The 21633-nt window shown below is 37.8% G+C and overlaps 1 protein-coding gene across 7 annotated transcripts; it reads left to right on the top strand.

Moving 5' to 3' along the window:
- Nucleotides 1–169: 169 nt before the first annotated feature.
- On the top strand, nt 170–18725 carry Larp7 (La ribonucleoprotein 7, transcriptional regulator). 7 transcript variants are annotated; one of them, XM_045143236.1, is made up of 15 exons: nt 170–326; nt 1791–1883; nt 5924–6030; nt 6655–6846; nt 6994–7094; nt 7178–7261; nt 7411–7575; nt 7661–7754; nt 7834–8187; nt 8270–8417; nt 9984–10126; nt 10919–11037; nt 14325–14484; nt 14643–14734; nt 18435–18725. In XM_045143236.1, exons 4-15 carry the CDS (start codon nt 6657–6659, stop codon nt 18513–18515), a joined length of 1731 nt encoding a protein of 576 aa, XP_044999171.1. In that variant the 5' UTR covers nt 170–326; nt 1791–1883; nt 5924–6030; nt 6655–6656; the 3' UTR covers nt 18516–18725. The 7 variants fall into 7 exon arrangements, with proteins under 7 accessions (XP_044999171.1, XP_044999167.1, XP_044999166.1 ...); XM_045143232.1 differs by having other exon boundaries at nt 5924–6020; nt 10916–11037; nt 18435–18723; XM_045143231.1 differs by having other exon boundaries at nt 10916–11037; nt 18435–18723.
- Nucleotides 18726–21633: the final 2908 nt, after the last annotated feature.

Genomic DNA, 21633 nt, shown 5'->3' with positions numbered 1-21633 from the left:
CTAGGCTGGGACCACGCCGGCAGATAGGCGAGCCGTCTTCTCCGCCCAGCCGCCGTTTTTTTTTTTTCCCCCAACCTCCAATCGAACCATCCCTTGAGGCCCCGCCTCCTAAGCGCCGAGCTCCCCGTTGCCCCGCCCTCGCAAAGCCGGCCCGCGCCTCTGACGTCACGCCAGCCGTCGAGCCTCTGGTCTAGTCTTAACGACCGCGGGCCGAGAGCGCGGCGTCGCTCGTCGTATGACGCGGAATTACCACGACTGAAGGGATCGGAGACGGAAAGGGCCGAGGGACGCAGGCGCCGACCGTGTATTTTTGGGAATTGAACGGAGTAAGTCACAAATCGCCCATAGGGACGATCATATTGGGTGAAGTCGGAATCCCTCTCAGTGTTTCTTTTTTTCCTGCGGTTCATTTTATCTTCGCTCTCACCCGGTCCCCTGCCGTGCTGGGTCTCCGTGCGCACGCGCCGCTAGCCCCGCGGCGGCCGTTGTAGTTCCCGCGTTGGCACGGTGGGGGCGTGCGGCGCTCGGCGTTGGGAGGCGTGGGGCACGCCCCGCTGCGGGCCGGGTCTGGGCGGAAGTGCCCCTGAGGTAGGAGATGAGCTGAGGTGCCTGTTTGGGTGGCTGCAGTGGAGCTTTGGCTGCTAAAGTCATGTTGTTGTTTGTTTTTTTTTTTTAATTTTTTTGCAAGATTCTGGTCCTTGCCACAAAGCTGAAAATGTAGCTAACATATTAAGTGATGGATGCGGTGGTCTGAGTGAGTTAAGAAAATACAGGTGAAGAGACAGCACGATGTGATGATGGAAGGCCGTGAAAAGAAAGTCGCCATTCGAAATGGAATGGGACTTTTGAGGCAACTCGGACGCACTCAAAGCAAAGACCCAGGCCACTAACGGTTTTACTATTGCACCTAGTGTGACTAGAACCATGTTATGGTTTGATATACATATGAAATTTTGGTAACCACTTTTTTTTTACCTGAAAAAATTATAGAAGACTTTTACAGGTGTATGTACCTATGTGGTGGTTTGATTCAAGTGTCCCCCATAAGCTTATGTGTTCTAAATGCTTGGTTCCCATCCTTGTTGGAGGCAGGCTTATGGGTGTTATAGCCAGCTTCCCCTTGCCAGTGTTTGGACCACACTTCTGCTGATGTTAGCCAGGAAGTGATGTCCACCCTCGGCTCATGCCACATTTTCCCTGTCATCATGGAGCTTCCACTTGAGCCAAAATATTTACTCCCACAAGCTGCTATTGGTGGGGGGGGGGGGTGCCAGCAACTCGAGGCTAACTGCAATTATATATATAAATTTTGCTTACATATTAAATATGTTTATTTAGCAATTTAAATACTAATATTTAAATATAAGTTGATACTAGCAAATTATTTCTATTTAATTAACATGGTTTGGCTCCTGTACTATACAGCAAATTGGCAAAGTCCAATGTTATAAGGGAAAACTGTGACTTAAAAATGGCCAAAAAAAATATGAGGTCATGACCTATTTCACTTCTAGGTTATCAATGCCTATCCTTGCCATTGAGCTGTTTTACGACTAAATAACTTGTAGAAAAACTAAAGTGAAAAATTTCCAGGTGAAATGTAATTAGTTATTGCCTTCATCTGTGTTATCTTAACATTCAACATTCCCGAATGCCTGTATGTGTTATCTGCTTCTTGAATTCTTTGAATGGCACTTAACTTTACTATGTATTCTTTCTTTTTTTTTTTTCCATGATGCAAGCATCATGATTTTACCTTTTCTTTAAAATTTACCTTTTAACCATTTCAGGGATTCACAAGAATCTTGAACTTCAGGTCAAGGATTCCTGGCTCAGAATTTAGTGTGGATGGTGACACAAAGTGTGGAAGCTGCTAGTAAAAGGTAGGCATATGAAACTCAAACCTACCAGGCCTCACTTCCTTAGCTACTTTTGGCCAACTTACTTGACTTTTAAGCCACCTTTAAATGAAGGTGGAAGAAACAACACAGTATGACTGTGAAGATTTCAAACAATGCACATATAAAGTCTCTACTATGTGCTTTCTGTACATAATAACTTTTCATTCTTTGTTTAAAGTCCCTGTTGGAGTCTGACAATTGGTTCATGCCTTAGTTGGTAGGCTGAGGCAGGAAAATCACCACAAGTTTGAGGCTAGCCTGGGCTACATAGTGAGCTCCTGTCTCAATGGATAGATAGTTTAAAGACTAGCTGGATATTACTGCCTCATTGTGCAACGCTTTAATAGATATTATAGTACCAAAAAAGTGCTGAGAAATTTCTAATATTACAAGTTTAGACATCACCATTTCAAACAAGACTGGTTGAACTTAGTGACAGATTAGTAAATAATAGCTTGACTACCTGTTACTATGTTTGTTCTCTATAACAGCAACATTAAGTGCTTTGCTTAGATTATTTTTGATTAATCCTCACAATGACACTGTCCACATTTTATGAACCACAGAGAGGTGAAGTAACTGCCTCAACTTCATACAATTGCACATAGTTTGCTTTGTCAGTTTTGTTGGATTTTAGCACTCTCCGTAACATCAGGATACTTGAAAAAGAGCTGGAGAGATGGCTCAGTGGTTAAGGCACTTGCCTGCAAAGCCTAACAACCCAGGTTCAGTTCCCCAGTACCCATATACAGCCACATGCACAAAGTGGCACATGTGTCTACAGTTTGTTTGCAACTGCTAGAGGTCCTGGTGCACCCATTCTGTGTCTGTCTCTGCTTGAAAATAAGTTAAAATACTTTTTAAAAAGATTAGTAGCCAAGTGTGGTGGTACATGTTTTTCATCTCAGCACTCAGGAGGCAGAGGTTGGAAGGTTGCCATGAGTCTGAGGCCAGCCTGAGACTATATAGTGAATTCCAGGTCAGCCTGGGCCAGAATAAAACCCTACCTCAAAAAACAAAAAAAAAGAGGGGGGGTTAGAAAGACTTTGCAAAGAAAATAAATTGATTTGGAAAATGAAGTATGACAATACGTGTATCTAACTAAGGCTAAGGGAGGATGGTAGCTCAGTGGTAGACTATTTGACTAACATACATAGCCATGGGTCTAACCCTTGGAGAAGAGAAAGGATGGATAAAGGCTGAATTGTTCCATGTATCATGTGACTTTCTGTTTAGTCTGTATCTTCCTTTCAATTGAAACTTTATTTGGTCATTCTGAAATGAATTACTCCAAGCCACAAAAATAAGACTTAAAAGAATTATGTTTTTCACTTTTTATTTTTTTATTTTTTTCAAATTTTTATTAACAACTTCCATGATTATAAAAAAAATATCCCATAGTAATACCCTCTCTCCCCCCACTTTCCCCTTTGAAACTCCATTCTCCATTAAGAGAGTTATTAAAAGAATGTCTTTGGACCAAGATATTAGAATGATGGGGGAAAAAATCTCTTCTGGGAGTATTGTGATATTCTGTGTTTCTACAGTTCTGTCCATGAGTTCTTAGGTAGTGAGCTTTGACAAGGAAAGGAATTGCAGAGCTAGTGATTTGCCCTTTGTAATTTACACTTAGTAATGGAGCTTGCTGTAGTGATAATCATAGCCTGTATTTGCATTTCATTTATATTCTATAAATCTTACCAAAAGATGTAGGCTGGAGAGATGGCTCAGTGGTTAAAGGCACTTGCTTGCAAAGCCTGATGGCCTGGGTACAGTTCCCTAGTGCCCACATAAAGCCAGATGCTCAAAGTTGCACAGGCAGCTGTGGTTCAGTTGCAGTTACAGAAGGCCCTGGTGTGCCCATACTCACTCTGTGGTTGGTTGGTTGGTTGATTTGTTGCTTTTTTGTCGCTCAAATAAATAGAAAAATACATGTTTAAAAAATTTTGAAATGTTTAATACTTTATAGATACTTTTAAATATATTTAGCTACTCCACAACTACATGGGTCGGGATCAGTTAAGGCCTTTTTTTTTTTTCTTTTTTCAAGGTAGCATCTGACTCTAGCTCAGGCTGACCTATGTAGTCTCAGGGTGGCCTTGAACTCATGGCAATCTTCCTAATTCTGCCTCCCAAGTGCTGGGATTAAAAGTGTGCTCCACCATGCCCAGCTAAAGCCTTGTTCTTATGTTTACATTCTGCTGGGGTAGATAGATGAGAAAATTTTTATTCCAGATAATGAGTACTGGCAGATAGAAAAGGAAAGTAGATTGAGTTTGTGTTGACAGTGTGGGAGTTTGTTGTTGTTTTTAGATTGGAGAAAGAGAAAGCTTCTGAGTAAGTAAACCTTTCAGTCCAGACAAGAAGGAGAGCAGAAAGAACAAAGACCTTGATCTGAAAATGGCTTTAATGTGCTTAAGGTACCTAGAGATGGTATGATATGTTTGGAGTAAACCTGCTGGAAGAATTATGGGAGATGAAATTAGGAAACTATCCCAAGATAGATTGTATAGGGCCTAGTAAACCATAATAAAGTCACAGAACTTTATTCTGAATATGATAAATCTTTTTTTTTTAATTTATTATTTGAGAGAGGGACAGACAGAAAGAGGCAGACACATACTGAGTATGGGCACATTAGGACCTCCTGCCACTGCAAACAAACTCCAGATTGCACGTGCCACTTTGTGCATTTGGCTTTATGTGGGTACTTGGTAATTAAACCAAGTGTGATAGTTTGATTCAGGTGTCCCCCATAAACTTAGGTGTTCCGAATGCTAGGTTCCCAGCTGATGGAGATTTACACCTCCTGAAGGCAGTTTATTGTTGGGATCAAGCTTATGAGTGTTATAGCCTGATCCCTCTTGCCAGTGTTGGGCACACACTCCTGTTGCAATTGTCTACTTTGAGTTGGCCAGGGGTTGATGTCCACCCTCTGCTCATACTGTCATTTTCACCTGCCATCATGGAGCTTTCCCCTTGAACCTGTAAGACAAACTATCCCCCCTCCCAACACACACACCAGCTGTTCTTGGTTGGGTGATTTCTATCAGCAATGCAAACCTGACTGCCACACCAAGGCTTGTCAGAGTTTGCAAGCAAGTGCCTTTAACCACTGAGCCAATTCTCCAGGTCCTGACAAGAAATCTTTGAAGGAGTTTGTGCCAGGAATAGTCCTGATTTACATATTTAATTATTAGGCTGTCTGGGGAATTCATTTTCAGAGGACAGTAGAAGCAGGTAGACCAGTAAGGGGGAATCTTAACAGTAGTGCAAACAAGATAATGGCTTGGACAAGTGGTTGGAATGTGTAGGAAATGAGAACTGATGAATTAACTATGAAGGATAAGGAAAAGTGAGTTTAGAGTGATTTCTTTAGTTTTGCCCTCTCAGCAGTTTTGTAGCTAATGGTTCTGAAATTAGGAAAGGTGGGTTTATTATAGCTCTGTTTTTATGTTGTTTGAAATATCTTTTGAATAAACAACTGGAGATGTCTTTTAGAATGTGGAAATGAGAGAACATGATTTGGAAGGTATCAAGCTAAAAAGTTAAAAGCCAGGACCTTCCAGAAGGGTGAATATAAGAGTGGGGCCCAGTATTGAATCTAGTCATAGGTAGAATGTGAAGGTAGCAGGATCCAGAAAGAAAAACTCTTGGAAGCCATGTTATGACAATATTTTCAGGGGCGAAGAAGGCGGCTCAGCTGTTAAAGACATTTGCTTTCAAAGCCTGCCATTTGGGATCTCATTCCCCCATACCCAAGTTGTCTGGAGTTCATTTGCAGTGTCAAGAGGCACCCCATATTCATTCATACTGTCTCATAAATGTGTCTGTAATCTTCAGCTGGACATGGTGGCTCACATCCCTAATACCCCCAACTCAGGAGACTTGAGAAGATACTATGAGTTTGAGAAGTCTACCCTCTGCCTCAAAATTAAAAGGGGGGAGGAGTGGGGGAGGACAAATATTAATGACAACATACTTATTTTTCCAACTATTAATTTATAAATTTACCTCCTCAGGTCCAGCTTTTCTGTCTGAGCAAGCTTTCAAATAAGTGCTTCTATTACATTCATCAAGGACCTTCCACGTGTTCCTGCCATTGTCAGCACATCAGCAGTAATTACTGGTCACTGTACTTGCCTAACTTACTTATTAGGGGGAGAGAGTGTGTGAGAATGGGTGCACCAGGGCTTCCAGCCACTGCAAACAGACTCCATACACATGTACCACCATTTTCATGCATCTGGTGGAACCTGGGTCCTTAGGCTTAGAAGGCAAAAAAGCACCTTAACCACTAAGCCCCTAACAATACTGTATTTGGACTGACCTCAAGCCACTAGGTATCCACTTTCTCCAGTGTATGTATGTATGTATATATATATATATATACACCAGTGCTTTGTGAATGCTAGGCAAACATTCATTTAAGTTACCCTTTGCAATCAGGTGTCCTCAAACTCTTATTCTCCCAAATGCTAAAAAAATCATGTGTATGAACCCCTCCACCCAGCCTAGTATGTAATTCTGGAAGAAAAAACTAAGCTTTCAAAAGGATAAATTCTGAACATGGGTCCAATTTTATAAAGTCCCAAATACAAAAAAAATCTGCTCCCAAAAGCCTTATTTGTTCAATGGAGGTTGCACTTTAAAATGTAAACGAATCCCATGTAAACAAAAGTTCTGCTGGAAGCTTAATTATTTTCAAATAATGGGGTGTTAACTTATGGGATCTAATTTAATTGTTTTACAGCAATGGAAACTGAAAATCAGAAAATGGAAGAAGAAAACACTGAGAAGAAAAAAGATGTAGAAAAAAAGAAACGTTCCCGAGTCAAACAGGTGCTTGCAGATATTGCCAAACAAGTGGACTTCTGGTTTGGGGATGCGAATCTTCACAAGGATAGATTTCTTCGAGAGCAAATAGAAAAATCTAGGGATGGATGTAAGTTTTTATAGTATATATAGTTTATATATATATATATATATATATACCTTACAAAATAAAACCTTAAGTTTTAAGCTTTTATTGGCTATTTTAGTAGACAAGCCTTTTGTATATTTTAAAACTGTACATTACTTGTCTTTTAAGATGTGGATATATCACTTCTTGTATCTTTCAACAAAATGAAAAAGTTGACTACGGATGGCAAGTTAATAGCAAGAGCATTAAAAAGCTCAGCTGTTGTAGAGGTAATTTTTTTTATTATAACTCATAACTAACCCTTTGTCCCATAACACTAGACCGTATTAAATGCTTAATGTACATTTTAAAGCTGGACTTAGAAGGGACCAGAATCAGGAGAAAAAAGCCTCTGGGAGAAAGACCAAAGGATGAGGACGAGCGAACAGTATATGTGGTAAGTTTATTATATAGTTAATGTCAGTAACAAGACAACAAATTTTTAAGGTATATTTATTCATGTTAAAGTAGACATTTTTTTGAAGTTCATGGGCCATATATATACATATATATAGTTGTGATAATACAACTTCTGCTTTATCAAAGGAATTACTTCCCAAAAATGTTACTCACAGCTGGATTGAGAGAGTATTTGGGAAATGTGGCAATGTCGTTTATATAAGCATACCACATTACAAGTCCACTGGAGATCCGAAGGGATTCGCCTTTGTGGAATTTGAAACCAAAGAACAAGCAGCAAAAGCTATTGAGGTATGTCTGGTTCTAAAAGAAAACAGGAAAAAGCAGTTACTAGCAATTAGTTAAAAAAAATATTTTGCATTTGCAATTATTTCAGTTCCTTAACAACCCGCCAGAAGAAGCACCAAGAAAACCTGGAGTATTTCCCAAGACAGTGAAAAATAAACCCATCCCATCTTTAAGAGTGGCTGGTGAGTACTTAAGCTGAAACAATAGCTCCCAAATTAATTAAATAAAATAACTTAAAAATGTATTAACATAATTTTACAGAAGAAAAAAAGAAGAAGAAGAAGAAGAAAGGCAGAATGAAGAAGGAAGACAATGTTCAAACCAAAGAGTTAAATATGGACACAAGCAACGTGAGTGCCAGTAAGGTTAAAAGATTGAGGACTGCATCCGAGGGTTCTGAAACTGAGACTCCTGAACCCCAAAGGCAACCTGCAAAGAAGAAGAAACGGGAAAGGGCTGAGCCCTCCTCCAGCATACCAGAAGGCAGAGCTGGAAAGAGGAAGAGAAGCAGCTCTGGAGATGCTGATTGTTTACCTGCGAGGCCCAAAGCCAAGAAGAAAGATCACAGGGAAGGCAATGAAGAAGCAGCTTCTGAGGTCTCCAAAGAAAGCAGAGGTATAAATGTTCAGATTAGTATTAGACAATGCAAGGACCTGTAACTGATCCATAGCTGTTAAGACATCTTTTGTTTTTCTAGACTTGGAATTCTGCTCTACAGAAGAGGAAAAAGATGCTGGAGATCTAAAAGATGGTTCCCTCCTAAAAGCTAAAAGAAAGCATAAGAAAAAACACAAGGAGAGACATAAAATGGGAGAAGAGGTTATACCATTGCGAGTACTGTCCAAGTAAGAATTCCACTTTCCTATTGGAGACCAGTGACAGCAGTCCATCACCATTGCTAAAGTGCAATTCCAATTTATATTCAACAGAGTTGCATATTAGCAACAGTGAAGGCCTGTAGTCCAATGTGACATGTGGACTTAGCTTTACATTTGAAGATTAAGAAGGAACCACCACACTTAAACATGGAAGCACTTATTTTTACCAGGACACAGCAAGTGGCTCCATGTTAAAGTCAAGGAGGCCCCTTAAATAGATTGTAGTTAGGTTGAGAAAATGCAAAAGGAAAACTTACCATCACCAAAACATGAAAGCACTTACTTTTTTAGTTCCAAAGCAAGTACATCCACGTTTAAGTGGTGGGGAGCCCAGGCTAATTGCAACCTTCTCTTAACAGCCACAGTCATTGGTTTACTTGTCTTAGAGACACCTCCACTGAAACATGGAAGCACTTACTTTGTTTCACACAGCAGGTACCCCCATGTTAAAGCAAAGGGACCCCTTCAACCTCTTAGAAGAGCATGTGTTCCAATCCAAAAGAGTTAAGTTGAATTCACTTCTACTAAAACATGGAAGCACTTACTCTTTTCTAGAAAGCACAGAAAGCACTCCCATGTTAAAGTTGAAGGGAGTCCACAACACAAGATACTTTGAAACACAAAGAAAGGAAAAAAAAGTGGCAGAGCGGCCTAAAAAAGTTTTCTTTTACCTTTGTGCATTACTTCTGAAACACTCTGGATCTGTCCTGGGAAGGTGGGAGGCTGGGACTTCAGGACACTTCTATTTATACTATTCTTAACACTGAATTCCTTTTGCCTTTCTATCTCTGAGAATCATTACAAGAGCCTTTTGTTATTTTAATGTATCAGCTCTTAGGGAAAGTAGGATCCTGGGTGGGTAGAGATTCCCCCTACCCCCTCTTTTTTTTTTTTTTTTTTTTTTTTTTGAAGTAAACATGTCAATGTTAACTGCTAAAACCATTACCACAAGATCTGCCCTTTTAAAAAAATCTCCTATCTGCTTGTTTGATGGCACAGATTAGGGTAACAATGAGTGCTCCCACAGAGCCAGGAGATGCATTGTGTTTCTATCTGGTGGAGCCTAGCTGTTTGAAGAAACATCTACATGTGAAATGTATGTAAATAAATAAATTGCTTCCACTGGGTGTTTTTTTCTTCTCAGCAATTCCTTTTGATTCTAGTAAATCCTAAGGAATGTTATCTCTCAAATTGGAAGCACTTTAATAAATCTCTACATTTGAATCTCTCACTTTTCCCCAAGATGACTAATCTAATAAGTGTTCCTTAAAGAAATTAACCTAAATTTTTTGCTGTTATAAATTAAACTATAAAAACATTGATAAATTAAAACTTTAATGTGAATGTTGAGATGGGAATTCCTTTAGTTTGTTAGATTTAGAACATAAGAAAGTAATTCAACTATGTTTTTAAAGAAAGAAAACTTACGAAAATTGTGTTTTAGAGCCACTGGAAGTGTATATTCTTTAAGTTTCATAATTTTTGACTGAGTCATCTGTTGTATTTCAAAATCTGTCAATTTTCGCTTAACAGGAGTGAATGGATGGATTTAAAAAAAGAGTATTTGGCACTGCAAAAAGCCAGTATGGCATCATTAAAGAAAACAATATCTCAAATAAAACTGGAGTCAGAAATGGAAACTGACAGTGATAAACCTGGAATCATAACAGAAAAGGGTAAAGATCACTTTGATTTTTTTTTTTTTTTTTTTTTTAGTATTTTAACATAGGAAGATATTTGACTTACTCTAACCAGAGCTGGAGTTGTAGCTCATGTTTGCTGAGCCCCTGGTCTTGAGCTCCAGCACTACAGAAAAAACTTTAACTTGAAAAATTTGAAGAGCTCATGTTAATCAGTGTCCTCTTTTTTAGACAACATGGGTTTTCCTCTGCATTTTATTATTGCTCAGATCTAGTAAGAAATGCATAGTATGCAGACATATGGACTGCAGTTTCTCTCAGTACCCACTGTCATTGCATTGTATGAACCATGAGCAGGAGAAAATTAAAGCACTATTCTTACTGACTGTTCAAAATTAGAATATATTTTAAGTTCTTATAAATTACACAAAGAAACTTTAACACTGGGTTCCATTGTTTGAATATTCTTTTATCTACATTAACTTACTAATTAAACCCAAATTAACAGACCTAGCTTTCATTTGCCACTTCTGTCATTTGGTTCAGGGAAAAGGATATATTTAAATTTATATGAATATCTTTTAACAGTAACATTTGTATTCAAAGAAATGAAGCTTAATGCACTTTTATGTTTTTTATGTTATGTTTTTTATGTTAATGTCATATGACCAGTGTAACATACAATATTTAATGTACTATTTTACTATGTTTTAGGTTAACGGTTTAAATAACCTAAGAAATTTTTGTTGAAGTTCTAGAGTAATCCTCCTAAATGTTGAATTGTTAAGTGTTGAGAGACTTCTTGCCTTTTCTTTTTCAAATCAGCAGCCCACAATCAAGAGTGTAGCCCTCAGGATAAAGTTAATGCATCAGGCCCACAGTTTGTGAATGGAGTGATTGTGAAGATCATTAGTGCAGAGCCTCTACCTGGCAGGAAACAAGTGCGGGTAATACTTTTGAGCCCCAAGGGCATTTGGTCCTGTTTTTCCTTCCATTAACTTACCTATTTGAAAATGTTTTGAAAGGAATAGAAACAAAACAAATCAAATTAGAATTTGTATCTATCTGGTAAACTACTTGTAGAATTTTAAGTCTGTGGACTCTAACTCTAACTCTTTGGTTTAACTTGAAACAAAATCCTAAAATAACAACAAAAATTAACCAATATTTCTCACAGAATAAGATACAGAAAGTATTTTAAGCCTTTTTTAAATATCACCAATGGTTGACAGACAGACAGACAGAAAGAGAAAGAAAGAAAGAAAGAAAGAGAGAGAGAGAGAGAGAGAAAGAAAGAAAGAAAGAAAGAAAGAAAGAAAGAAAGAAAGAAAGAGAGAAAGAGAGAAAGAAAGAAAGAAAACTATACTGCAAAGCTGGGCATGGAGACACACACCTTTAGTCCCAGCATTTGGGAGGCAGAGGTAGGAGAATCACAGTGAGTTCAAGGTCAGCCTGAGCTAGAGTAAGACCCTACCTCGGAAAAAAAAAAAAAAACTATACTACAGTGATTCTAACTAATTACAGATTTAATAAAGTGCTCAATTTTTGTTGTTGTTTGGTTTTTTTCAAGGTAGGTCTCACTCTAGCCTGCCACTCAGTCTGCAGTCCCAGGCCTGTTTCAAACTCACAGAGATAATCCTACCTCTGCCTCCTGAGAACTGAGATTAAAGGTGTGTGCCATCACAACTGATGACTCAATGTTTATTTTTGAAAACATTTTCAATGCTACCAGTTCTAGAAAGATACTTGGCACCATAATTTTTTTGTTTTGCTTTGTTTTTCGAGGTAGGGTTCACCTACCTCTGCCTCCCAAGTGCCAAGCTTTCAGGAATTTTCTTTTTTATTTATTTGACACAGAGGAAGAGGGGGGAGGGATGAACACACCAAGGTTCAACAGCTGCAAACAAACTCCAGAGGTGTGTGCCCCATTGTGCAGCTGGCTTACATGGGCCCTGGGGAATTGAACCACGGTCCTTTGGCTTTGTAGGCAAGTTCCTTAACCTCTAAGCCAACCCTCCACCCCTTCCAGGACTTTTTTAAAATTTAGTAAACAAGAGATCTGAAATTATTTTAACATTATAATCACCTGATACTATCTGGTTTTGAAGCAAGCCAATAGTGAATTTATGAATTTTTTATTTATATGTTTGGGTGGTTTTCTTTTCTTTTCTTTTTTTTTTTTTTTTTTTTTTTTTGGAGGGGTGGTCTTGTGAGCAGTTTTCCTTTGTAGTCCAAGCTAACTTTTTACTCAGTGACAATTCTGTGCTTCCCAGTGGCTGAAATCACAGATGTGAGCCATCACACTCAGCTAGCACTTGATTTTGAAACTCTGTAAGATATCTGGAACACTAATATTTTTTACCTTCTTGGATATTTAGTACTATATAATATGTTTTTGTTTTGTGTAGACCTATACCAGTCATGTTTTTTTTTAATGTGAAAGATGGTAAAATTGCTTTTTGCACTATAATCTGTAATCACTCTATCAGAAACCTTATTCTTAAAAATCCTATAGCTGTCAGTAAGACTTTGGTTTCTCTTTCTAGTATTGATAAGGCATTTGTCTAATCCCAAATACTGCTACCAGCTTACTTTGGGATATGATAGCAATATAGACTTTAGGATAGTAGATAAAAGGGGGAAAAAAGAGGAATGTAATGCATGGAAAAGAAAAGCATTCGAGTCAATCTCTAGCACAAGGTAGGTAGGTGGATGGATGAACAGAAGGGAAGAAGGAAAAATTTAAAGTGCTTTTACTATCTAAATGGTAAGTAATGGCAACTGCAAATTCTTCATCCATGACAAACAAAATCATAAAGCATCAGCATTAATCAAATTAGTGGTTGTTTATATATTTTATGTAACAGCTGAACTCTATTGCTTTTCACTGCTGCCAGACTTGCCCATGTGATTATCAAGCTAATTTGTCATTTATGGGGATTTTAAAGTGTAAGGGCTTTAAATCAGGAGATTAGTCTGACATTATAATGGATATTTAGGAAATACCTGTTCAATTGTAGTAATCTAAACTATTCAAAAATCAGCTATAACCCTTTGAATGCACTACTACCAGAGTGCATTCAAATTTCATCATTTCATTCCAGATTTATTTCTTGCTGTGTATGTAAATTCAGTACTGTTACAAATTATCAGGTCTAATTCTGCTCAGATCATTATTTTAATTATTATTATTATTATTATTCAACAAATATTTACTAAGGACCTTGTTATGTGAGAAAAAGACAGTATATATTAAGTGCTAGGGTGAGTTAAAATTAGTCCCTAGCTTCTAATGACTTACATTTTGTTACTAATATATTTTCTTTCTTTTTTATATTTTCTTATTCTGTGATGAGATAGTATTTCCAGATATTGTTCAATGTTTTGTGCAATTCAGCTATCTAGAAGGTTAGTGTTTTAGAGTAATCTAAATTGTGCCTTAAAATTTTGGGTCAAAGCCAAAAGGTGAAGAAGTAAGACTTTTTTTCTAATTAGAAATCTACATCTATTTCTTTAACTTTATAAATAAAAGTTGATGAATTAGGTAGTGTGACATTCCTGCATAAATGCATTGTATACTCTGTAGAACCTGCTGTGAGAAAAAAAAATTGATGAAGAATGCAGGGAATCTCCTTCATTTACCCTCACAGCAGGTGACATAGGGAAAACTTTTCCCTTTCTGGGTGACCTCTACTGGCTTAGAAGAGGTTGCTTAAGTTTGTATCTAAAACTGAAACCTTTCAAGTTAGGTTCCTGTAAATCTACTCAAGAACCTGGGATTTTCATAGACTTGATGGAACTTTTTATGAGTTTTACAAAATGTTGAAATAATATTACACATATTTTTAGTTATATGAGGTGTTGTGTAGGTGAGTGAAAATAAACCTCCCCAAAATCCTGTCTTTCTTTTCTTTAATCTTATTCCTTGTATAACTACTCCCAGACTGATAGAGTACAGGGCTTCCTTTGTATATTCTACTTTGTAAAATCTCTTGTCCTTAGTAGGGTATTTTAGTTCATATTTTAAGGAAAGTAATTTCTAACAGCTGAATTTTTTGTTTGCTTGTTTTTTGTTTAAATTTCTGTATGTTTTAAAGAAGAAATGTATCAGGAGATAATTACTCATCAGTCTAAGTGGTGGCTTATATGTAGAATACATCTTGAACAACCACCAGAATTACTTTCTGTTATGTTCATTTCTGATTTTAAGTCTTTATACCTATTTTCAATGTAGGATACTTTGGCCACAATCTCAGAAGTTGTTTATGTTGATTTGCTTGAAGGAGATACAGAATGTCATGTCAGATTTAAAACTCCTGAGGATGCTCAAGCAGTAATCAGTGCACAAACTGAAATTAAAAGGAAGCACTGCTGGAAACTCGAGATCCTTTCTGGTAAAACTTCATGGAATTTCTTAAAATAATTTTTTTATATTTCTGAGTTTGACTAATACACTAACATTTTTTCCGTAGCTACTACTTTTGCATTGAGAGCTGAGTATGTTTTTTCATGTATAGCCTTATGATTTCTACTTGTTTTTCTTATTTTTAAGGTGATCATGAACAGAGGTATTGGCAGAAGATTCTGGTAGACAGGCAGGCCAAGCTTAATCAACCTCGAGAAAAGAAAAGAGGAACAGAGAAGGTAATTGCCTTATTGTTGGTTTTTGTGCCCTGTGCTTTTTTTAAGGAGTTAAATATCTTCTGAAAGTCTGTAAGTGATGACTAAACATATAAAATAATTTCTGTTTATTATTATATCAGAAGATTGACAGTACTGTTTTAGCTTGACAAGAAATACAAATTTCTTTGGTTTCAAAATACTGAAATGAAAATTGTTTTCTTAACCAGGGTACATAATTTAAAGGTTTCCATTTTTCCCTTTCTTTGAAACTTAGATTTATTGTTAAAGATTTTTAACGTGGTTAGAACAAAGTAGAGCACATAACCATTATTAAATGTATAAATTATAGAAATAAGTCTGAGGATAACCTAAAAAAGTATGTTTTTATATGTTTGGTGAGAACTTTAAAATCATGGTTCACATATTCTAGTCTTAATGACTTGGCAACACTGATAATTCTTTGCCTGGTATTCATTGGAATTTATGGTGATTTAAAGTAGGTGTGGTACTGGTCTTCGGTAATTTTGTTTTTGTTTTTGAATGGGAACTGAGATTGTGAGGCTGCTTTCTTTCCTGGAGTATCTTTGAGGTCTTAAAGGTGTCAATTTCAAATCCTGTTTGAGATTATTCCATTGTTAAAATCACTAGTCCAGAATCCAATAATCAAAATACACTCACCTTGCTTATTAAATAGTTGCTCTTCTAATTGATGAAAAATTTCACTGGACATGGTGGCACATGCCTTTAACCCCAACACTCAGGTGGCAGAGGTAAGAGGATCACTGTGAGTTTGAGGCCACCCTGAGACTATATAGTGAATACTAGACCAACCTGGGCTAAAGCTAGACCCTTCCTTGGGGTGGAGGGGGAAATCCATTGAAACAGCATTATGTATTATTAAACTAGGAGTTCATTTTTGGTCCATTTGTTTTACTTTAATTTTAAGCAAGGAAATAAACATTGCTAGGACATTTTCAGAGTGTTAAGATAGTGGAAACTCGATGAGACTAGGAAAGTTAGTTGGCTTGTATACTGAGATACAATGAAGCTACTGCACAAAGTAGATGACAGAAAGCTTGCTAGAGAATACTGGACCACAACTGACTGACCTACTTACTTACTCTCCAGTCTTCCACTTAATTTCTAGTGTTTGGCATTGAACCCAGACACTCAGAGTGCTAGCACTTTTTACCCCATGTCCAGAGTTTGCAAACAGTTTTTGAGTACCCCTTTATGTTGACCAACATTCATGGAGTTTGGGGTGATAGGTACAAATTAACTAATTCCTCTGCTTTCCTGTAGATTACAGAAAAACTTACCGGTACTGTGCATCACTATCTGAATCAGATAAGCTTACCTAGGAAGCTCTCTTGGCAAAGATTTTGCAACAGAAACCTTAGAGACATGAGAGAGCAAACTTCGAAATGTTGACATTATTTCAGTGATTCTGACATAGTACGGCATCATTCCTTACTAACAATGTAGCCCAGTATTTCCCACAGTGGTATTGGATCCATTCCTGAGCAGAAGCAAAGCAATAGCCATATTTTTTATTTAAAAAAAAAAAAAAAACTTGTTCTTAATTGGTATGGAGTGGGACTGATTTTGGAAACAGTTTCCTAGGTCCTGTTCAATTTATACAGGATTAATAGGTTAAAAAAAAGTGGATAGGTGAAAAAGGTTTTGTGTCGTTTTTTTTTTGTTGTTGTTGTTGTTTTTCTTCCTGGCCCTAATTGTTGTAGTGTTTGCTCACTTTTGCTCCTCTTGAGTGCTAGGTATCAAACCTGAGGTTTCTCCAGTGCTGAACAAGTGTTTTTCATCCAGCTGCATTCCTAGCCTTAGCTGTCAGTGTATTTTTACCAAAGTATTAAAGTGATAGGAGCACCCAAGCTAATAATCCTACCATTGAGAGAATGAAGTAGGGGACTAAGGCTAGCCTAGGCTACAGAGTGAATTCCAGGTTAGCCTGGACTAGAGTGAGACCATGTCTGAAATAAAAAAAGATAGGAGTGGGCTAGTACTTGTGAGGCACCAGGTTCCATCCCCAGCACTGCCAAAAGAAAGAGGGGGCATTAAAATGAGAAATACATAAATCCTGGGGGCTGGAGGGATGAGGCTTGTCTTCATTTCCTTTTTTTTTTTTTTAATCAGCATCGTTTTTTCTGTACATATTACTGATACCTGATATTCAGCAGGTAAAGGGAGAATTCTTAAGTACTGGCTTCCTACCAATGACATAATATCAAGCTTCCAGCTTAATTAAAAGAGTACTCATTAGCACCTGATTATTTGAGATAGGTTCTCATATATCCCAGCCTGTTCTCAAACTCTTTATATAGCCTAAGGTGACCTTGAATTTGTTTTGTTTTGTTTTTCGAGACTCAGTCTGACTAGCAGTCCTCTACTTCTGCCTCCCAAGTGCTGGGATTAAAGGCATGTGCCACCATGCTCAGCTTCTTTCTTTTAATTAATTTATGTGTTTATTTGCTGTGTATATATGAGTGTGCCAGCATCTCTTGCCACTGCAAACAGACCACCAGACATGAGTACAGCTTTTTGCATCAAGTTTTAAATGAGTGGCTGGGGAATTTGGAGTGGTGTAAAGAGAGCAAGCTTTTGTACACAAACATCTTTACCACTGAGCCATCTTCCCAGACCACAGCCCTGAGTTTCTGATCCTCCTGGCTTCACCTCCTGAATGCTGCATTTATTCAATGATGGGCATTGAACCCGAGGCTTTCTGCATTTAAACATTTTAATATCTGTTGTCTTCTGAATTTTTATAAACATTTAACTGGCACATAGTAATTGTAACTAACATGTTTATGAAGTGAAGCAAAATAACTGTCATTTCTTTGTGTTGGGAATCTTGGACTCCTGGTTTTTGTTGGATTTTTTGTTGTTGTTGTTGTTATTTTATTTTATTTGTTTGAGAAAGAGAGAAAGAGGCAGATAGAGAATGGGTGTGCCAGGGTCTCTAGCCACTGCAAATGAACTCCAGAGGCATGCACCATCTTGTGCATCTGGCTTTACTTGGGTACTAGGGAATCAAACTTGGGTCCTCGGTCCTTTGGCTTTGCAGACAAGCACCTTAAACACTAAGCCATCTCTCCAGCCTTGTTTTGTTTTATTTTGGTTTGTTTTGTTTTGTTTTGTTTTATTTCTTGATGTACCTATTACTGGCCTCCCACTCATGGGTATTGGGAATACATAGGCATGTAACACCACTTTTCTAGTTCTTTAAAAACATGTGATAAATTGCTATGCGCTGTAGTCAGCCTATCTGAACTTTTCAGTAAGCAGTGTGTAAAGTAATACTGTACCCAGAATTACCACATCTTATTCAAATCATACATAAATCCTTAAGTACAAAATAGTTAAACACTCCACACAATGTAAGTATTACCTTAAAAATTAATATCCAAGTCCAGAATATGTAGGTCCTGAATCTTCTTTCAAAAACATTAAAAATCACAATATGGAATGGCCATTTTTAATTGCAAGGTTTGAAGTAGACTTACTGTTACTTACTAAGACATGATCTCAACAGTTCATTCTGTGATTGACTTGGCCTAAATATATAATAATTATCTCATTTGTCATGCTACCTCCACTTTTAAGTTTTTCACTCATACCAGGAGTTGTAATGTTTCATAATTACATTAAACTGTTTGTGTGTGTGTATCCCATGCATTCTAATTTCTGATTTCTTTCTCTGTAGTTAATCACCAAAGCTGAAAAGATAAGACTGGCAAAGACTCAACAAGCAAGTCAACACATTAGATTCTCTGAATATGATTAAAAATTATACTTTCCCTTCATGTTTCACTGGATACTTTAACAATTATTAGGAAGTCCAATTTTATTGTTTTAGTGCTGCTTGATCTACTGAATAATTTTTTTGTAAAATCTACATTTAATTAAAATCACCTTTGTTTCTCAAGTGTAAATAAGATGTTTTTCTAAAGACAAATACAGTGCAAAGTATTTTTTTTTCAGTGAACACTTTATTTGTTGCAATTATGTAAGGTAATTTCAGGTGATTTCATAAATAAATGTGTAAAAAGAACACTGTTGTTTTGTTTTCATTTACAAAATTAGTATACTTGTGAAAATAAAATATATAAATGTCAAATTAGACTCACTGTACATATTATTTTATAACTTGTGTTTTACACTTCAGATGTCTTAGTTTCATTTGACATCATTTATTTATTTATTTGAGAAGTTGAACATGTTGTGGGTTATGAGTGCCTCCCACCACTGCAAATGAACTCCAGACACATAATGCCACTCTTTATCTAGCTTACATGGGTACTGGGGAATCGAATCCTAGCTATCAAGCTTTGTAAGCAAGTGCATGTAACTACTGAGCCATCTCCAGCCCAGTTTTTAAAATTTGTTTGTTTGTTTGTTTTGGTTGTTTTGTTTTTCACAAGGTAGAGTCTCTAACCCAGAGTTACCTGGTATCTCACTTATTAGTCCCAGGCTGGCCTCAAACCCATGGTGATCTCCTAAAATTGCCTCCCTCTCTCACTGGGATAAAAGCTGCATGCCATCACATTCACTGAGGTTTTCTTCCCCCGCCTGCCCACCCCAGGTAGAGTTACACTCTAGTCCAAGCTGACCTGGAATTAAATCACTATGTAGTCTCAGGATGGTCTCGAATTAACAGTGTTCCTCCTGCCTCTGCCTCCCAAGTGCTGGGATTAAAGGCATGTACCACCATGCCCAGCTTTTTTAAAATTTTCTTTTAATAAACACTTATTTTGCTTAAATAAGATGTTCCAGTCTGGGAACCAATCTTAAGGAAAACTGAGGTCTATTATTTTATACTAGATCCCAGTCAAAAGGATGAGAAGTGATATTTTTTAAATTTTTTTTTGTTCATTTTTTATTTATTTATTTGAGAGTGACAGAGAAAGAGGCAGAGAGAGAGAATTGGCATGCCAGGGCCTCCAGCCACTGTAAATGAACTCCAGAGGCGTGCACCCCCTTGTGCATCTGGCTAATGTGGGTCCTGGGGAATCGAGCCTCGAACCGCTGTCCTTAGGCTTCACAGGCAAGCGCTTAACCGCTAAGCCATCTCTCCAGCCAATCATAGGACTCCAGTATGTCCAGACGGAGCTCTGGGCCCAGAGAGAACCAGCAGCAGTTTTGTCTCCATCAGAACTACGAAAGTACTTCTGACAACCGTAGTGTTCATTTCCTTGGCCAGAAGTGGGGGGGCTTATTTGCACCTTCTATGGACTGTGGGAAGCCTATAGCCAGGACTCTGTTCATGTCTGTGAGCCAGAGGGAGGCTGCCTACCTCAGTGGATGGGGAGACAACAGCTGATTACTGCCAAGAATAAGGATCTGGCAAGTTGCACTGTTTTATCCCCTCCATGATGGACATATGTTCATTGCAACAGAAGGTCTATAAATAGTTGTTTTACCATATTAAGGGGATTGTAACTAAAGAAGCTTTCAGTAGAACAAGAATGGCCAGGGCCCTGAAGAGGTGGCTTAGCAGTTAAGGTGCTTGCCTGTATAGGCAAAGGACCCAGCTTCGATTCCTGAGGACTCACATAAACCAGATGCACAAGATGATGCATGTGTCTAGAGTTCATTTGCTGTGGCTGGAGGCTCTGGCACACCAATTTTCTTTCTCTTTCAAATAAATATTAAAAAAAAAAAATCCAGTGATGGTGGTTTATGCCTTTAATCCCAGGCAATACAGAAGTCCTGTAAAATTCAAGGTATCAGTGAACAAGTTTTCTCTCATGGATACTCTTTTCTAGCAATAGATAAAGGCAAAAAGCAAAGAAATGAAGGTTTATTAGGAAGTGACCTTCCAAGACCGGAGAGGTGCTAAATCTCTAACCAGAATTACAAGTATTACTGACTGATAAAAATGTAGACACCTACATAAACTGACTAGTAATCAAAGAAATGAAAATACAAATAAAATTAATCACTCTCAGGCTGGGAAGATACACCTGGAGTTTGCAACAGAACAAGGCCCTGGAATACCAATTTTTCTCTCTGTTTGCAACTTTTTAAAAAAATATTAATTGCTATACCTTATTTGGTCAATTAAAGTACTCAAAAAGACATGAAAGATATCAGGCTGGAGAGATGGTTCAGTGGTTAAAGGTGTTTGCTTGCAAAACCTGCTGGTCCAGGTTTGATTCCCAAGTACACATGTAAAGCCAGATGCACAAAGTGACACATGCATCTGGAATTTGTTTGCAGCAGAACGAGACCCCTAGTGTACCAATTTCTCTCTCTCTTTCTCTCTCTCCCTCTTCCTTCCTCTCTGCCTCTCCTCCCATACTTGCAAGTAAAAGTTAAAAAATAAAATATTAATTGCTGTCCCATTGGTCAATTAAATTACACAAATAGAAATGAGATACCAGGCTGGACAGGTGGACAGATAGTTCAGTAGTTAAAGGCACTTGCTTACAAAGCCTGCCAACCAGGATTCAACTCACCAGTACCCACATAAAGCCAGATGCACAAAGTGGCACATATGTCTGGGGTTCATTTGCAATGCAAGAGGCCCTGGTATGCTCGCTCTCCACTCTCTCTCTCTCCTCTCATTGTAAATAATAAGTAAAAATACTTTAAAAACTGATTATCCCTCAGTACAAGGAGGAGGGTAGGGATTAAAAAAAATACATTGCTTTATAAATTAGTACTTTTTTTTTTTTTTTGCAAATTCATGGAGAATTCCCACTCACTCCAGCAAGAATGTACAGAAAGGGCTGGAGAGATGGCTTAATGGTTGAGATACTGAAAAGCCAAAGGACCCAGGTTCAATTCTCCAAGACCCATGTGAGCCACATGCACAAGGTGACAAATATATCTGGAGTTCACTTGCAACAGCTGAGCACCCTGGCCTGCCCATTCTTTCTCTATGTGCGTCTCTCTCTCTC

The sequence above is a fragment of the Jaculus jaculus genome, chromosome 2, assembly GCF_020740685.1.
Source record: "Jaculus jaculus isolate mJacJac1 chromosome 2, mJacJac1.mat.Y.cur, whole genome shotgun sequence".
NCBI lineage: Eukaryota > Metazoa > Chordata > Mammalia > Rodentia > Dipodidae > Jaculus > Jaculus jaculus.
This window is presented reverse-complemented; position numbering and strand designations above follow the sequence as displayed.

What these genes read in the sequence shown, in the direction of transcription:
- Larp7 (XM_004658523.2), top strand. Translation starts at nt 6,657, where the DNA reads ATGGAAACTGAAAATCAGAAAATGGAAGAAGAAAACACTGAGAAGAAA. An exon ending in AGAAAAATCTAGGGATGGAT is followed by an intron (nt 6,847 to 6,993) that starts GTAAGTTTTTAT and finishes TTGTCTTTTAAG; the next exon opens with ATGTGGATATATCACTTCTT. An exon ending in TGGAATCATAACAGAAAAGG is followed by an intron (nt 10,127 to 10,915) that starts GTAAAGATCACT and finishes TTTTCAAATCAG; the next exon opens with CAGCCCACAATCAAGAGTGT.